General features: G+C 47.5%; 1 protein-coding gene across 3 annotated transcripts in view; it reads left to right on the forward strand.

Annotated features, from left to right (window-relative positions):
* The window catches only part of LOC102070946 (galactosylgalactosylxylosylprotein 3-beta-glucuronosyltransferase 1), a 31871-nt gene extending 13603 nt beyond the window's left edge, over window positions 1–18268 (forward strand). Inside the window, exons 2-6 of one of the 3 annotated variants that reach the window (XM_026792821.2) lie at window positions 8848–8996; window positions 9322–9857; window positions 11075–11371; window positions 11869–11976; window positions 15024–18268. In XM_026792821.2, the coding sequence (XP_026648622.2) occupies window positions 8885–8996; window positions 9322–9857; window positions 11075–11371; window positions 11869–11955 (1032 nt within the window). In that variant the 5' untranslated portion in view covers window positions 8848–8884 and the 3' untranslated portion in view covers window positions 11956–11976; window positions 15024–18268. Of the gene's footprint in view, window positions 1–8847; window positions 8997–9318; window positions 9858–11074; window positions 11372–11868; window positions 11977–15023 lie in introns of all 3 variants that reach the window. The other 2 variants (XM_005486126.4, XM_026792822.2) reach the window with 2 other exon arrangements.
* The last annotated feature ends 507 nt before the right edge of the window (window positions 18269–18775 follow it).

The raw sequence follows: 18775 nt of genomic DNA on the forward strand, positions 1-18775 counted from the left end.
CACAAAACCTTTCGGGGAGATAAACCGGCATTTGGCTTCCACTGGGTGAGCTCTGACCACCACAACCTTTCGGGGGGACCACCACCACCTTCAAAGCCCTGAAGAAAAAGAGAGAGAAGAAGAAAAAAAAACCAGCAGAGACTGCAAAAAAACAGCAGTCACTGAGAATTCCATCTCTCAGTTTCTGCCGAAGAGAATTCGTAGCAGAACAGCCCGGACTGGAACCAGAAGGCGCCCTGGGTCCACCTCTCGTGATCTGCTGGACAGATCGAGACGTCCAGACTGCTCTGGCGACAGATTTGGTAAGAAAGCCTGAAAATAAGAACATGGGAGGCACACCTTCCCAGGAACAACGGGAAATTTTGTCCACCTTATAAGGTGTGACACAAACATACAAACAAAAAAAATTATTAGCTCTGGCCTTAAAAGGCCGAGAGGAAAACCCCCGAGACGCAGCAGACGTCCGGGGGGGGGGCCCTCAAAAGAGGGGGGAGCAATGCAAGACTCCGGAAAAAATTAGCTCTGGCCTTAAAAGGCCAGGAAGAAATAACCCCGAGACGCACCAGACGTCCGGGGGGGGGACTCTCTGAAAGAGAGAGGGGAGCAAGGCTCCAGGAAAAAATTATTAGCTCTGGCCTTAAAAGGCCGAGTGGAAAAATGCTCTTGGAGAAAAAAGAGCAAGAAATATTATTAAAACACCCGGTCCCAAAACCCAGAAACCCTGGGAAACTCCCAAAAAAGCGTCCTGAAAGCCCAGAGAGCATGGAGGGCCAGGAGCAGGGGGGGGTGAGAGGGGACCGGGGGAGGCGCTTTCTCGCAGCGGCGGAGCAGGCGGGGAGCGCGGGTAAAGAAAAAACAAGAGACGCGTGTTCAGATACGGCTTTGCTAAGCTCAGGGCCGGGGGGTGCAGCGGCCCCGGGGGCCGGCAAGGTAGCAGAAACGCACGCGGCGGGCAAAACTCGCAAGAACCCGGGAGGGCAGAATCACAAACCAACGCCAGGGCGTCTGACCCATGCAGCGAAATTAGGGGAATTGCGCAATCCCAGAAAGCTGCGGCGAGACGCAGGAGGCGCGCGGTTGTGACGCAAAAAAAAACCCGGTGCGAGTCGCGGCGGGCGCGGGTGCCGGCGGGGACGGCCGCACACACCGACATAGGGCCACACACACACACAGCGTCGGAGGAGGAGGAGACAGTCAGGGGCAGACCGAGGGGGGAAAATTCAGAGGCGGAATAAAAAGGGAGAGGAAAAAATTACCTCGGGAGAGACACAGAGCAGCTCGGAAAGCACGCATGCGCCGAGCGCGGGCGGGGGCGGGCCAGACCCCCGGTGACGTCTCAGGCGAGGAGGGGCCCTCTCCAGACTTGGTGCCTTTGGTAAAAACCCTCGGGGTCCTAAGCCTCTCCCCTCCTGGGGAGGCTTGTGTGTTTTCTAACCCTATTGTCAGTTGAATCAAAAACTAGGTAACCCCTGAGTGAGCTTGCAAACAGCAACAATCGCGGAACAAAGAGGCAGTTGTCAGCAGAGCTACAGCATCATTTCGTAACGACTCTGCAACTATACAGCGATTTTCCTCAACAAGATATAAGAAGAAACGAATACTCAGACAAAAGTCGAGACTCAGACTGCAAAGGACAACTCAGAAGAGAAACAAGAGAAACGAAAGACTCTGGGGGGGTTTTCCCTTTGGGGTCTTGAATATTTCTGTATAAGAACGAAAGACACTGGGGGGTTTTCTCCTTGGGATCTTGAATTGCAATAGGCAATGGGATAAATTTACCTATTACAGGGGAAAACTGACAAAGGATCATATATTGATCAGCTGGTAGATTTTTTTGACATTTCTCCCATTTGGAGAGAAATTTTAAGGGCAGATTTCTTTGACATTTCTCCCATTTGGAGAAGAATTTTAAGGGTAGGATTTTATGTTTTAATAGTTTAAGGTTTTATGTTGTAATAGTTCTCCTAGTCCTCATCCATGTCGTCCCAGATGCCATGAATCGGATTGTAAAAGAGATTTTCTTGGGGCAAACAGAAGGGGGAGATGTCGGATCTCAAGATCTCAGTCCTGAGTTGCTGAGCCACCGAGACCCCTTGGGGGGGCTCGGGAGTCCTGGAATGTTGCCAGAAGTGTCTGGTAGCTGGACTTTAACCCTACACAGGAGACGACAAGGATGAGGGCTTCACCGGGTGAATGGTGAAGGGATTAGTTAATTAGAGGGTGAGACACAAGGTTTAGGATTTATGTACAGGGGGGTTTAGAGGAGCAAGATGGAGGAATTGGGGTGTGTCCTGCCCTCCTCCTTCTTCCTCCTCTCCTCCATCTTCTTTGGCCACGGTGGCACCTTTCTATTGGTTATTACTAAGAGTACACCGAGTTATAACAATAGATGGTATTGGGGAAAAATGATAAATATTGTATACGTAGCAAAGGGTATAAAGATACGTGGCTGCCCAGAGGGCAGACAGACAGTGTGCCCATGGCTGACTGCTGTGCGGATCTCTGTTGGGCTGAAAGAACATCTTTTAGATAAACAATTAATAAACATAAAACCAGAAAGAAGAATTGAAGCCTCTTCTTGTCCTTTGATACGCGGGCTGCGTCAAGGCCACCTCCGGGCCACCTCCGGGCCTCCCAGGCCCCTCAAACAGCCGAGATAAACCGGACATATTCCTGAGGGACAAGCCTGGTTTCTGGGCTGAAGTAACTGTGCTCCCATATGGTGAAGGGATCAGAGCTGGCAGAGAGGATGAAGCCTTTCTTTGTTTCTGAGGAAGAGGTGCAGGAGCTTGGGAAGGGGCAGCTGTTTCATTGGGAGTGACTCACTTCCTGGGGAAGCTGTCCCCACAGGAGCCTGCGCACCAAGGGACAGAGTGTTGATGGGGCTGAGCCTTGAAACTACACAGCTGCTGGTAGTTCTGCTCTTCCTGCTGTGGGGAAGAACCTGGCCATCCTTCCCTGTATTGTTTTATTATTTGTAGTTCCCTGGGTTTTGTCTCTCATGGGGACTCAGTTAATTTTCCTTTGCCCTCTCTCCCCATGAGCAGTAGGGGCGTGCTCATCTCATTCAGATTGCAGGTGTCACTTACCTGCAGCCCTTTGCCAGGTCTGCAGCAGAGGGATGATTAAAACACCCAGCAGAAGAGCCCTCTTACACCTTGGGACAGAACTGCAGTCTCCCACTATTGCCTGGGCTACTGGGAGGTCAAGATCCCAGTTTGAGATCAGAGCCTTTCTTTTCCCTGTTTTATCCACCTCCCCTATGAAGACAGGCTGAAAGAGTTGGGGCTGCTCAGCCTGGAGAAGAGAAGGCTCTGGAGAGACCTCAGAGCACCTTCAAATACCTAAAAGGGGCTACAATAGAGCTGGAGAGGGACTCTTTACAAAGGCATGTAGGGAAAGGATTAGGGAGAATGGGTTCAAACTGAAAGAGGGTAGGCTCAGGTTAAATATTAGGAAGGTGTTCTTCATTTTGAGGGTGGAGAGGTGCTGGCCCAGGTCGCCCAGAGTTGTAGATAGCCCATCCCTGGAAGCGTTCAAGGCCAGGTTGAATGGGGCTTTGAGAAATCTCATCTAGTGGAAGGTGTCACTGCCCAGCAGAGGGGTTGGAACTAGATGATCTTTAAGGTCCCTTCCAATCCAAAACATTCCATGATTGTATGATTAACATTTTGCTTCCAAGAAAAAACACTTCTTTTTTTTTGCCCCCCTTTGTTTTTCAGCCACCCAGGTCCAGCAGAGTTTAGGGGAGAAATTGCTACTTTCTGAGCAGAAAACCAAACTGCCTTTTCCCTTCTCTTTCCCACCCCCTCAAGAAATACAGCTGGATGTGAACCCTCAGGCACTGTCCTTTAGATCTAGCCTATTCTTTCTGTCCTACAAGGATGCCATTCCTGAAGACCTGTCCAAGGGCTGGAGGAGTCTCACTACTGAGAAATGCCCTGTTTTGGCTGTGTTTGCACAGTAATTACCCGGGCTTATCCCAGAGCAATAACCCATTCCACCCACTTTTGTGGTTCCTTGAATCCATCCTCCCACTTTACCATGCACATCTCAAGCAGGGAGGCAGCTGCCTGGTGAGGGGAAGCCTGCAGCATCTCAGCCTGTCTCAATTTTTAGCACTATTGTAGTTTCAACTGAAGGCTCTGATGGGCCCAAGGGAATGGAGGGAGAGGGGACAGCAGCTTCCTGTGCATTTCAGCAAGGCAGGGACTGAGCCGGTGCTGCTCACCACAAATACCGGCGCTGCCATGAATTATGCATTCCTTGTTTAAAGAGAGGTCGCTCTCATCAATAATTGAAAGCTCCCTGCTCTGCCTTCAGCATCACATCTCCCACACCGGGAGTTAGGGAACTCATGAAATCTGCATGGACTTTCTCAAGGTGGCTAGGGGCTGGTGGAGAGAGGCAGCAAAACGCAGGAAAACAAACCAAAAACCCTGCTGACGGCTTTGGTGTGTGAAATTAAGAGTCATCTGCAGCTACCTGCAGGTCTGCTCCAGCCCTGCTCCTCACAGCCCTGTCTCCTCCCCCCTCCACCTGTCTCCTCCCAGAGTACACACAGAGCAGTAGGCTTGCAAACATGGCTCAAACCAAGATTAGGGAGCAGTTCTTGAAACTTTTGGCTCCGTTACCTGAGAGTAGTTTGCTTTGGGCGCTCACCTAGAAAATCGTTACACTGGCTGGCAGGATGTTCCCAAAGGACAGTTTGAACTGTGAAATTTGTCCCTCTGGGAAGATAAGGATCTTTAGAGTTCATGTCTCTGACTAGAGCCATACAGTCCTGGGGCTGGGGTTGGTCCACCATTCAGAGTCTTGTAAGCCTGGCTCAGACAGGCCAGCTGCCCTGGACCAGAGGCTCCTGCAGAGCAAACTTTTGGAAAAGTGTGGTTCTCATTCTGGATCAGGCAGGCAAAGGGCAGAACCAGAACCTCAGAGAGCTACCAAAGCCAATGTGATCCTAATCATTTCTGAGTTATCAAAAAGGATGTAAATTGAGCAGCTTCTCAACAGGACTGTAGGAAAATCAGAGGCACTGGAACATGTCAGCCTTATAATCCCCAGTCAGCTGCGTCTCTCCCTAACTTTCACCTTTCTCCCATTCACCCAGCATGTCCTTTCAAATACTCTGCAGCTCAGGGAGAATGTCACTCCCCGGGTCATTTTGCAGCCTGGAATCCTTATCCCTCTCTCAATATCTGGGTTGTCCTGCCTGTAACAAATTGTACCCTGCTGGTAATTAGTCAATAACAGATGAAAGATTGGTCACATGTGATGGTCTGCGCCTCAGCCAGATCTTGTTCCTCCTCAGCATCATTCCAGGGAATCCAGCTCTTCCCTCTGTGTGCTTCTCTCATTGTCTTCTCCTGAATCCTTTCAGAATTCTCAGAACAGGAGCTTAAATGGAGACTGAATGGTGTTGCATCCCAGGAGCTGAGAAGTCTGACAAAGCAGTGTGAAGCCAAAGTAGTATGAGAAACATTTTGTCCCTATCATACTCAGCTTTGTGCTCTGTGTGTTTGTTTATTTTTTAATGGAGAACAGAAGATTGATGGATGAAATTAAGAAGAGGGATGTGTAATTGGAAAACAGCTCAAGAAGGCTACAGGCAGCATATTGAAGGCATCCATCAAACATTCAGCTAATGTTGTTAAGGGTGTGTAACACAAACAAGGGCTTCAGGAGACACTAGGGAAAAAAAGAAAAGGAAAGAGAACGGGGAATAGGCAGGACAGAAGAAATAACAAGGGAGGAGAAGAGCCAGCAAGAGAGTACAATCAATAATATTTGTATTACAATCACATCCAAAGGCTCCCGTTGGGATCAGTGCTGGACTGTACAAGCACATTAAGAGATGGTCCCTGCCCTCTACAGCTTAAACCCAGGAATTACCAGATGAACACAGGAGATGGGTTTAGTTGATCACAAAATTTTCTTCTGATCTTGAATCTCATTTAACAGGATCTACTCTGAGAGGGGTTAAAGGCAGAAGGAAGGTAGCTGGTTGTGCCAAGAATACACACTGCAATGTTTGCCAGCAGGCATGCAATTAATCCGAGCCACTTAGGAGACTTTGGTTTTAATTATAAAAAGTAGGTAAAAATATGTGCAGTAAGCCCCACTGGGGCCATCAGCAGGCTACCCAGAGGCATCGATATGTGACTGGATTTTAATGCTGTGTTTTCAAAAGGATGGACTGATGCTTTAATGGACCGCTTTGTGGGAAATATTCCATGAGGGGTGGACATTAAGAGAATGCAAAGGGCCTTTGTGTGGGTAAGGACAGAAGAGAAAGGCTAAAATTATTAGTAAGCCAGGGGATTTCTGTAGTCCTGGAAACAGGGAAGAAAAGAGACTCTGAAGGACTGAGAAAAGGCAGGTGAAAGATATAAAGCAACAGAGAAGAGTACACATGATGGATTCAGGGAGAGACAGTGGGGGAGACAAGGTAACATTTTAAAGAGAAAATAAAGTATTCCAATAGAGATTTTTTTAAAATGGGGTTGAAGTCAGCTCCTCTGTGAGGTTCACAATTTACCTAGGGCTTTATGCAGGGTTTAACTTGTTCACCCTTGCTTGCTTTGGAAAAGCAATAGAGAGAAGGTGCATGCAGAAATAAATGAGCACGGAGCACCAGGGGAGTTGCACACACAGGCAGCATCTCCACTTGTTTGCTGTGTTTGGGAAGCATGAACAGGACTGGCTGGAAGAGGGAGGAGGAGAAAGAACTAGAAAAGGAATTCGTTAAAAATTCTTCCAACTCTGATCCACTCTCCTCTGTGCTCTATTGGTAACATGGCTGCCACGGCTGCCTCCTCCTCTCTTTCCCTCCAGAAGCAACCTGAGTTTGCAGCAGTAGCAGGTCTGCTGCATAGAAACTGTGTCTGTATAATTAAGGCCTTTAATAGAAGGGAAGAAGCAGTGGCTGCCTGACTCTGGTGCAGGGACATTTGTAATTGCAGGCATACCAAAGGAAGCAAGGAGCTGTGATGACCCTGAGCAAGGGCTTGGGTGGGCCTAGGTATCTGCAGTTGTTAATAGCAATCCTTGGATTTCTTTTGTGGCTCTGCCTGTTCTCACAGCCACAAGTGATGGAAGGCTTTACTCTTCGCTGCTACACTGGTAAGGGAAAAGATTTCCTGTGGGGAAAGCAGTACCTGGTGTGGGTAACCTCATCCTGCCCTGTGTCTCGCCTGGATCTGTAGCTTACCAAATACCTCTGCCTTTGGCACTAAAGCTTGAGGGACACTCCTGTACCTGCCCCAGAGCCAGTGATCAAAAAGCAATGCAGTTAAGCAGAGCCAGCATGTTTTCTGCACAAGGCTCCTGCTCACACCACCAAAACACTCCAGTGTGCCCCGGCCATGCAGCTTCCTTGGTCCACTACTTCATCAGCTTTTTGTAGCTTGAAAGTAGTGAAATGGGGCACCACGGTGTTTCCTGAGTGAGGAGGTAAGAAACATTAGACATTAATACCATTAATGGTTGGCTTGGGGAGCAGTCAGTGGGAATTTGTTTCCCAAAGGGACTGCTCCATCATTGGTACCATTGGTGCTAGCAAGGAATGAGCTTGTGTTGCAGTAACTTCCTTAATAGGGCCTACGAACATCCACTAGCCCACCAGAGGAGTTGCTGAGACATGCTATCTTCTGTCAGATGTGGCTGAAACAGGATTGACAGTTATTGGTGGTAGGGCACTGATGAGCCCTGCAATTGCATATTCCTTGGTTTTTTCAGGACACCAAGGCAAAATGTCAGAGAAACAATTAAAGACAGATTCTAAGAGGTCCCAGAGGATGAATTTAGATTAGCATCTCCTAATATCTTTCAGTACCCTGTGGCTGCTGTCACTTTTAGACCAGTTGTCATATTTCTTCTGCCACAACTCTCTAAGGCTGAAGCAAGACAATCCTTCCACTCTGGACAGATGAGGAGCTGCTGGACCCAAATCCTAGGCAAAGAGTTGCTTTAGAGCAAAATGTGCCTGTGTCCCTTTGAGGACTTTGGTTTTAGCTGACTGGCCTTCGGTACACTTAAAAATCCCTGGCAGAGCTGGAATTGAGAGCCAATCAATTTGAATCTCCTTTCAATCTTTTGTATCAGCATGATGCCATCACTCTCTTCCCTCAAAATGCCATCAGCCTAGGAGTGCAGGAGAACCTGGTAGGGCCTGGTGGGTACTCCAAACTCCGTGATTTCAACAAAATGCTGCAATGGCCAAACACTGCAAACCAGAAGTAGAAAGGCATGTGGGATAATTAAACATTCAGCAGGCATCACCAGCACTGTGGAATGACCATGGCAGAGATTTCATGGAATGCTTGGTACATGATAGCATGCCCAATTGCCTCAATGCATCTGCCTAAGGAATATGAATTAACATTGCAGAAGTGTTAAGAGGTGCTGGCTATCTGGAGTATGCCTGACATCTGTTTTGTCCAGTTGCATATTCAGGCATACAAATCTTGCACACAGCTCTAAAAAGTTGTACGAAAGAAGCAAATTAAATGGCCACAACAAAGCTCAGGAATGAGCACAAGTCTCAAAGAGGAGGCAAGTGGAAGTCCTCTCTGACTTCAGAATCAGCAACATGAACAGCCCTAACTCAAGGACAATGGTTTCATCATGGAAAATTGGGAGGTTCTTTAGAGCAACAGAAATAGCTAAAACCTTCTATTGGTACCAGAGTTGGCCAAGTTGGATAATGGTTTGGACCTCAAGTGTTAATAGAGCTCCTTGTAAACTTAAACAGCACTTTGCTGGATCAGGGCCAAACATTTGTCATACCTCCCTGCATTTTTTGTAACTTATATTTTGGAGGCCTTACTCTTTTTTCTTTTCTGAAAGGTAGAGAGATGCCTGGGCATTGGAAGCTCCCTGCAGCATGCTGAGGAGACGTAACCTTCTTACCACGCTCCTGATTGCCTTGCCATGGGCTCTTCTCCTAACCTTGTGGCACCAGTACCCAACCACCCACTACCTCAGCCTGCTGAGAAGTAAGTGCAAAAGTTCTGCTGTCAGTGTGTTGGTGGCTGTGATGACTTCTGTTGCAAACCCTCAGCAGGGATGCCCTGTCATGGGAAGGGTTAAACAAAGACAGACTTGCCTGAAGGCCCCCTCTGGGTTTGCTGACAGCAGAAACATAAACTGTTCTTAAGAGTGTGTTAAACATGCACCTTAGGCTGGCTTTGTAGAGAGGATGCAGCACTAACTCCAGATAGATGTGTGCCTCCCTGAACATGAGGCAGCCTGTTGGTTATTAGTCCTCTGACATGTTTTTGGGTTTTTTTCCCTCTTTCTTCCTTTGTTTTGTCCCAGAAGAAACAGATGAGAACGTAACCTCTAAAGCTCTCCTTAATGGTACATCTGCACTGAGAGAAGAAGTCTTCCCATCATGCACTCGGCAGCAGCAAAGCATAGGAGCAACGCCTAAAATCATCCAGAATTATGTGTACTCCAGGCCTCCCCCATGGTCAGACACCCTGCCAACCATCTTTGTTATCACCCCGACCTACACCCGGCCCGTGCAGAAAGCTGAGCTGACCCGACTGGCCAACACCTTCCTCCACGTACAGAACCTGCACTGGGTGGTGGTGGAGGACTCTCCACGGAGGACCAACCTTGTGTCCAACCTGCTGGAGAAGGCTGGGCTCAACTTCACCCACCTCAACGTGGAGACACCCAAGAGCCTGAAGCTGGGTCTGTCCTGGATCCCATCCCACACCCCGAGGGGGACACTGCAGAGGAACCTGGGGCTGCATTGGCTGAGGGACAGCTTCAGCAACACCGCACCACCAGAAGGCGTAGTCTATTTTGCTGATGATGATAACACCTATAGCCTGGAGCTCTTTGAGGAGGTAAGAGACATCAAATTACATGGGACAGAAAAGCAGGATAGATCTGCAGAGCCTCTTAAGCCCAGTTGCACTTGCAAAGACCTCACCACTCTGCCATGCAGTGGCAGCTGGGGGTATAGGGCAGATGCAAGCTGAAAGGGTAAGGAACATATTTGCCATGCTATAGGCTGTGGATGTGAACAGCCACTCACTCATCATTGCACCAGCTAGAGTTCCTCTTGCCAGGGACCACAGGATGTGTACCTCAGAATTTATACCTCTCCTGAGGGAGAGCTGACCTAATTTAAATAAGCACCAAAGACAACTTCTGGCAAGGTGTAAATCTGCACCGTTGTAGGGGTGTGATGGTTAGGGGATGATAGAAGAGTTGTCTGACTTTCTATCCACCTTTACTCCTTGGCTGCCCTTCAGTTCTCCAAGTTCCAGCCACCACAAGAGAGCTGTGCCTCTGGGATCACTGGAGCTTGCCCAGACTTCTGCTGGAGACCTGGCTTTTGTGAGATGCCAAGCCTATTGCGAACTTGCAAAAGTCCAGTAAACTCTCTTGTCACCGATTTAAGCCAAACTGTACTAGGCCACTTGAAGAGCAGAATTATGCATCACAACACATTTCCAGTTTTCAGAGTTGTTAGGTCTCTGTTGAGCTCTTCCTTTTTACTTACTTCCAGGTCCTTTCTGACAATTTCAATAAACCCCCACACTTCTGGGCAGTACCCGTGGATGGAAAAACAAGGCAGGAGGTGCGGGGAGAAATTGGAATAGATGAGGACAAAAATGAATCAGTCAGGGAGATTACTTGCATGAGTGTGAAGCTGGAGTGAGTGGAGTTGGTAAGACAGAGCTAGAGGCCTGGTAACAGTAGTATTTGGCATTTAAAAAAATGATAAAATTCTGCCATAACAAAAAGGTAAAAGTTCAAATGGGATGAGAAAAGCAGAGGTTTTCATTCTTCTGCGGGACAGAATGTGGGCACAGAACAGCAGTGAGTTGTTGTTCAGAGAATAACGTGCTAAGAATTTGCCTTTTGGCTGTGGAAGCTGTAGCTTCTCAAGCAGCAGCAAGGTGAACTAGAGCCTGGCTGCCGAGAGCGATGTGATTGTGTGGGAAGTCCGTGGGGGAGGACAGGTGCCAATGAAAGCAGAGGATGGTGCACTGACGGGTTGGGACAGACATGGCAGGGTTGCATTCTCACAGCACTGTCTCTTTCTGGCACACAGATGCGCTACACAAGGCGGGTCTCAGTCTGGCCAGTGGCTTTCGTTGGGGGGCTGCGATATGAATCCCCAAAAGTGAGCCCAGCAGGGAAGGTGGTGGGCTGGAAAACCGTCTTCGACCCTAATCGTCCCTTTGCTATTGACATGGCCGGATTTGCTATCAGCATCAAGTTGATTTTGGAGAAGCCTCATGCCAGTTTCAAGCTGGAGGGAGTTAAAGGAGGGTACCAGGAAACAAGTCTGCTGAAAGATTTAGTGACTATGGACGGGCTGGAGCCCAAAGCAGCCAACTGCACAAAGGTGAGTACAAGAAATCTCAAAGATACAGTCTCCTCACTGGGTCCTGGCTGCTTTTACAGCCTCCTGCCACACTCTTTCACCTTCCATTGTGCCTTCCCTGTGCTGGCACATGTCAGTGCCAAATGATGCTGGGACAGACAGATGGACAAAGCCTGCTAAACTCTTCACAGACGTGAAGCTCAGAGAGAGCTAAGGAGCAGTGCTAAGTATGCTTCATTAATAAAGAAGCTCAGATGTACAATTTGTGCCCAGATTGCTTCTCCAAAGTACAGGAGGATTGGCAGAGGGTTGAGTCTGTAATTTTGCTCTAGAATGATCCCTCCTCCTTGTCATTTTTTCATGTGCCCATAAAGTATCTCCCAGGATCAACCGCTTTCAATCACATTTATCAAAGAGCTCTGAGCCTCACTTTTCTGAGGATCCCACCCAATGGGTGAAGTACTTTCATAGTTTCCATGCTATTCAGAATGCCCTGAACTCTTTGTTCTTCCCTCTAGGTGTTGGTGTGGCACACAAGAACTGAAAGGCCCACTCTGGTTAATGAAGGCAAGCGTGGGTTTACAGATCCCAGAGTAGAGGTGTAAGCAGAGAGCCAGCTCCAGGGTGTGAGTATCTTTGTCTTTATTGTTTTTAGCAAGGCAAATAACCTATACCTGATTCCTTATTTCTGCTACTATTTCCTCAAAATATGTGCATATGCATATGTGACTGCTCTGGTAATTCACCATGCCACCCTTTGGACAAGAAGTAGATTCTCATCTTTACCCATGTATGCTCTGTATTTCTTGCTCATTCAAGCCTCCTTGCAGACCATATGGGAGTTTTGTCTGACAGAGAGAAAAGAAGCAGCAGAATCCCCCAGTTTAATTCAGTATTGATGACATGCCAAATTCTTGCCCCTGGACTCTTTCATCCAGCTGTAAAATCTCTTTGGTGTGGGAGTTGTTCTACAGCATAGAACAAGATCACACTGCTGCAGGCAACCTTTTGTCCTGGCAGCCCTGCCACCTGTGCAGTGCTTCATGCATCCCCCTTCAGCTTTTATCCTGCATTTCATGCATCCCCCTTCAGCTTTTATCCTGCATGAACAGCTGGGGTGTGGGTGCAGCAGGGAAAGGCTGATGGAATGCTCAGAGCACCTCAGAACAAGAACCAGCAAAGCACAACCTACACAGAGTCTCTCAGTTTGAGGTGCTGGGTACCAATGCTCCCAGAGCTAGGAGTACATCTGCTGCTGAGGAGCAGTATTTCTGAATACACTAGGAAGTGCCTTTGCAGTTCACAGAGCGGGGTTCAGCAGCAGGATGGGGAATTATGGCAACCACCACAGGTGAGGCAGGAACATATCAGAGATCATTGACATGTTCTTAGAAAGAGAGTGATGATGAAGAAGTGTCCAGATGCCATGCCCTGTGATCTCAATGGGAGATTCCTGCTCCAAAAGTCCAAAAAGAATAAAAATATCCCAATTTCGGAGTACCCAGCTTTTTCTGAAATCAGTCATAACTGTGTCAGGACACAGGATGCTGAATGATTTAGTCCTACTTTGGAAGATATTCCAGGAGTGCTTTTAGTTTTGACCCCAATATACACCTCAGCTCAGCTCTACCAGTGGAAATAAAACTGACAGCTTTTATATAGGCAGTCATGAGTATTTCAACTCCTGCACTGATCTCTGTGTGCATCACTAGAAGCTGCACTCAGCATTGTCACAGCACCTCATCATCTCTGAGTGACACCACACAAATAGTGCAAAGCAATCCCAGTGCCTGCACACCCAGCAGCAGATGGAAGAGACTGGAGTCAGTTATCTAAACACACACCTGGTGCCACCACAGGGACCCTGGGGTAGCCTGCCTGTCCCTCCTACAGGGCACAAACCCTGTACCATTTCTGACAGCTTTTTATTGATATTACACATATCCTAGAAACCCATAAATTATGCCTGTGCTTAGGCAGCAGCTCCTCTTTTCACCAGTGCTTTTGTGAGATCCACTACAACAGGCACATTTTGCACACTCACCTGTGCTGAGTCTGCAGTTGCCTAAAGCTATGATTGCCCAAACTCATCTCAAAAGGACTCACAGTCCAGTTAACTGCTCTGCAGGAGTCACTTACTTTATACAGGGTGAGCAGGCCTATAAAAACTCAGATGGATTAGACCCTACTTGCCAGAGGAGAGGCTGCTCCATTGGAAATGCACAGTGCAGATGTAATGTTCCACAAATGTGCCATTTTTGGATGGGCTCTTTTGTCCTCACCTCTCTCCCTGGCCAAACACTCCACCATCCTCCATAAGAAATGTAATGCACCAGCTATGGAGTCTCATGAGAGTGGCTTCCCATGAGTGATTTGTTGTGGGAAAGGAAAGCAACCACTACAAGATCAAGACACAGCCACTGATTCACCAGCAGGACTTGCACCTTAATCCAAGCCATCCTCTCCAATGGTTTCAATCAGATTGTTGGCTGGATCAACTCTGCAGATTTTTAAGGATCTTTGTACTTGCATTAGCAGTTACTTTGACCACAATCCCTTCTGCACCACTGTCTGTCATGTGGGGCAGCTGCTCTGACACATCAGGCTGGCAGGTGGCATCTACTCCAGGAGACACATGCAAGGTAAATTGCTTGACTATCAATAGCAATCAAGCAAAATCTTCAGATTGCATCTCTTAAAATTTTAAATTGAGATCTCTGCTGAAGGCTTCAGTGTATTGGAAGTTCATACTATCAAGGCTGCTGAGCTTCAGAACATTGATAGGCATGATCTAGATAAGCCAGTGCTGAGAACAAAAAGAGGCAAAATTGCTCCCCTGAGGATCTTCTGTTCTTAGACACAATAGGAAGAATGTTTCCATCTTTCCCTCCTGGCAATTAGTCCTCCTTGAGGATCAGATCAAGCCAGTTAAGTCCAAGACCTCCCAGAGCCCTCCTTTCCTTTAAATCCTGCAGATGTGAGTCAGGCAGACATTGCTTGGTGTGGGATTTGGTACTCCCCTAATCTCTAATTGGACCACTTGCATGGCTGCTTGCCACAGAGCAGCCCAAAGCTATCACAGCACACATCCCTGCTGACTGTATTGAAACACCTTTGAAACACAGGCTTTGCCTTCTGAGAACAGGAGATGAAGATTAATTTCACCTGATATTTTTCTTTCTTAAAGTCCTGAAAACTATCACAGAAGACTGGTGTTATAAAAACTACCTATTATTATTGCTAATTTTTATTTACAAGCATCCAAAACAGAAGAGTGTGCTTAGGTTAGCACAGGACACCTGCTATTGCAAAATTTGGAAAGAGAGAAGGTTCATCTGCATTTCACAGCTTCCAGACAGACTGAATAGATCCTCAGATCTCATCCTCCTACTCTTTCTTTAAAAAAAAAATTATCAGAGAAGTTAAAATAATGACTTTAAGTGCAGACAAAAAAATCTGTCAGAAACTTTCTCTAATTAGTAAATAAAATCTCCCAGCTAAGACACTAGTGCAGAGAGAGTCCCTGCAGCTCTTCAGCCATATCCCAGCCCAAAGCCATGCACAGTTCAGGAGGAACCTGTTCACTGATGCCTGCAAGGTGTTTGCCTGAGCCAGGGGGGATAACCATGTTATATTTACACCTTCTTACCTCACCTTGTGTTTGTTTTGACAGAGGCAGAGCTGTGATCGCTCCTGAAGTTCATCAGCAACCATAGCAACTGTGCACCCTGCCTGTCCTGCCCAGCGCTCTGAAGAATGACAAACACCCCAAATGTCACCACCCCAAACAGCTCCCATTGCCCAGAGGTGTAATAAGGAGGGACAGAGCTGAGGTGATGCCCTGAGATCCTCCCCACCTTGGAGAGGAGTACTGCCCTTCCCCACTGGGCACTGTACTTTTAACCATTTCTTAAAACTTACTAGATATGATCTTCAGTCTCCACTGTGCCAGCACAGAGGCTGAAATCCAGGATGGGTGCAGGTGCCTCCAAAGGTCTCTCCTGGCATCTTGCAAAACCTTAGCTTCAGTACAGCAACTGTGAACTGCAGTAGTTCAAGGACAGGAGTTGTCACTAAAGCACAACATGGACTTGTTGGCCTGAGGCTAGTGTGCTCTCAAAACAGCTTTAAAGCAAAGCTGGCATGAGAGTTTTCCCTCTGAGGGATGCACTCTGAAATGTACACAGATCAGCCTTCAGTGTTGGAGAGGAACCTGTGCTGACGAACCTCATTTGGGGTTTGGGAGTTCAGAAGGGATGTGGTGCCTATCCCTCAGCTCAGATCTTGAACTGTCCCTGCTTAAGGTTGTTTTAGAAAACTCCATCTGAGATCCCCAGGCACAGACACCTCTGGAAGAAGTTTCTCTCCTGCACTGGGAGACATGGCAGGTACTGTACATCAGAGGCCATGTCTCCATGTGCTGCTGCAGAGAGCAGAAAGCAGGGGCAAAGATGGGTGGACCTGAACGTGCTCAAGGCCTGGAAGCCTGCTGCAGCACCATCAGGTGCTTCAGGAGCCTCACATCATGTGCATGGACTTGCTTCCTAGACCTCCAGAGAGGAAGACAACTCTCTGAGAGGGAGGTGGGTGAGAAGTGCTCAGAGAAGAGTAACCCTCAGCTTGCACTCATCTGCTGTGAGAACATCAAGGAATGTGGAGACATTGGAAAACCTATCTTGAGCACATACATGACAACTGAAATAACAAATGTGGCAAGGTTTTCCGGCTGAACTTTGAAAGGAGTGTGTGGTGCTGTGAAGAGAGAGGAATCAGTGTCATGTGGAAGGGTTTCCCTTTCCCTCAATAAAACAGGAAGACAGCCAGGTGGGAGGCAGCCTACAAAACAGGAGGTGCAAATGAGGACCGAAGGAAGGATGCACTGGATTAAAAGCACAAGTGTTGGTACCATATGTGTGCGTGGGGAGTGGTGTCGCTGTGACTTTTCCAGGAAGATTCCCTGAATGACCCAGAAACCCCTCTGAGCAGATCTCAAAAACCTTCACTCAGGCCATGAGAAACAAGGCTTAAGGCATTCAAAACACATCAAGGATTTCACAGCTGGGAGAAAGTTATAAGAAACTGAGTCATCCCTTGCCCAAGGAATTCAGGGCTAGCAGGAAACTTATTTATTTGTTGATTTATTTATACTAGAATTCTTCTCTGCCTATTCCTTGTTTAGCTTTGGTTTTTAGCTTAGGTCACATGACATATTCATGAAGAAAGAATATTTTCCCCCTTGCCTCAGAACAGTGGAGCTTGGTGTTCACCGATGAATGTCATATGTTCTGTGCTCCCTGGGGTTTCTTTACAATGGTATCTTAAACTGGCAAAATAATCAGAAACACAGCAAGGGGGGCAGTACAGCGAAGGAAATTACAGTCCTTTTATGCAACAAACGTGGGTGGCACTAAGTTTCTGGCTCCCAAGCAATCACACTGAGGTAAAAACATGAGCAAAGGACTGCCTCACTCAGCAGACAGTCCCCATGGGCTCTCAGGAAGCCTCAATGAAGGGGGCTCTTTGAAGGGTATCTGAGAGGGGGAGTTGGTCCATATTCCCTGAGTGGAGAAAGAGCAGCCATGCATCCTGCTGTAGGAGGGGACCAAAGTATGGGAGAAGCACAGGGGATGAGATGCCTCCTTTGAGAGAGAGACGGGAGAAATCAAATAATAGGCAACAACTACAGAAATGGAGACTGCATTTAGTGAGGCTAAGGCCAGGGCCTGTCTGGATAAACACACCAGAATACAAGGCCACCCTGCCAGCTGTCTCAGCATGAAGGAAATACTGAATGGGGTGAGAAAGCAATGTACTCTCTGGACTGTAAAAAGGTCCTTACAGAGCTTACTGGCACCTGATAGCATGAAGGAAGTCCAGCATCCACAGAATGCTTTTCACTCTGCATTTGTCAGAGCTTTTTGTCCTGCCCTCTGCAGAAGGTAGCAGGGCTTGCACTCCAGTGGGCTTCACCAGCCCACCCTGCCAGAGGCAGGTGGGCTCAGTGCTTCTAGCCAGCATTAACCCAAGATTAAGTCCCCTTCTTTGTGGTTTCAATGAATGAGTAAGGGTGAGGGAATAAAGGAGTTGATTTATGATCCTCCATTTTCTCCTCTGAGATGGGCAAAGGTTCTGCCCGTATGAACAGGAGGAGATGTGGTGATTAATTCTCCGGCCTTTAACCTCACACAGCTCCTACATAGGGTTTAGGCACTGACAGTGAGTGTCTGTAGCAAGGATTTATTCCCATTGCAACAGATCCCACCACACACATATTTTTAGAGAGCTGTTCTCTCTACATCCTTACAAGAAAGTAAAATTACTCTTTCTGTATGTACTACACTGTCAGTTCAGTCTTGGTCCGAGTCAGCTCTCAAGACCAGCCAGTGACCAGTCAGTCACTACATTGTGCAGAACCAAAACCTCATCTGGACAGCTGGCATTCCAGGCCAGCAGACAGATGGACCTGTTCAGCACAAAGACTCTGTTCCCTGTAGAGCAGCCTGAGGATAGCATGGGCTGCTGCTGGCCAAGGTGTATCAGCCAAGGGTGGTGAGTAACAAGCACCACAAGTTAAGATGGTTGTTTGCCAGCAGAGCAGGGTGGGACAGCCCAGGACAGAAGCAGCTGCCAGGGTTACAGGCTTCAGGGGAAGTGAGTGCAGTAAGGAGGGAAGCCACAGATCAAGCCTGAGGTGTTTAAACAAGAGAAGGCAGCACCTGGTTTTTACTAGCATCTTAGTACCTGATATTCATGTTCTCTGAGATTCATCCAACTCACCAACCAATGAATATTACTAACCTTTCCTGTTGCAGAAAATACTATTGATGAACAAAAGAGAATGTCGAGAAAGTACTTTTTAATGGTTATTTATTTATATTGAATGGTACTAGAGCATTATTAAATATGATGTGAATAGTATGATATTGCATTGTCTTGTTTGCAGCCTAAGTCCTTACTCCTTTTCCAGGAAAACACAACGGAATCTATAATGGGAAAAGTATCTATTTTAAGTGTTCTTATTTCAAGGCCACTCATTTCACTCTTCCTCTGACCTAAATGTTACAAGTGAAAGTCAAGCAAAACATTTCAGGTCCCTGAGACTGCTGCCTGCATTATGGAGATAAAGGAAATAGGAGACAGGAGAAAATAGGCTAAACTCCAGAGTCTCATGGCATCTCTAGCAGTCATTTTGGGCATGGTGTCCATCCCAAATGAGATTGCTCTGTAAAGGTGCTGACCATGACTCAGAAGTGAGTAGTGGTCAAAAGACAGGGCAGGCAGTCAGTTCTCCATCCCAAGGGGAAGGGTGCCTATTAGTGAAATGTCTGTTTGACAGGAGGCCACTGTTGGCTCTTCCACAAGCCGAGGAGAAGCTTGGATATCCAGGTTCTGTTTCTAAAGCTCTCACTAATTTACTCTATCACT

This window comes from Zonotrichia albicollis, chromosome 2, assembly GCF_047830755.1.
Source record: "Zonotrichia albicollis isolate bZonAlb1 chromosome 2, bZonAlb1.hap1, whole genome shotgun sequence".
NCBI lineage: Eukaryota > Metazoa > Chordata > Aves > Passeriformes > Passerellidae > Zonotrichia > Zonotrichia albicollis.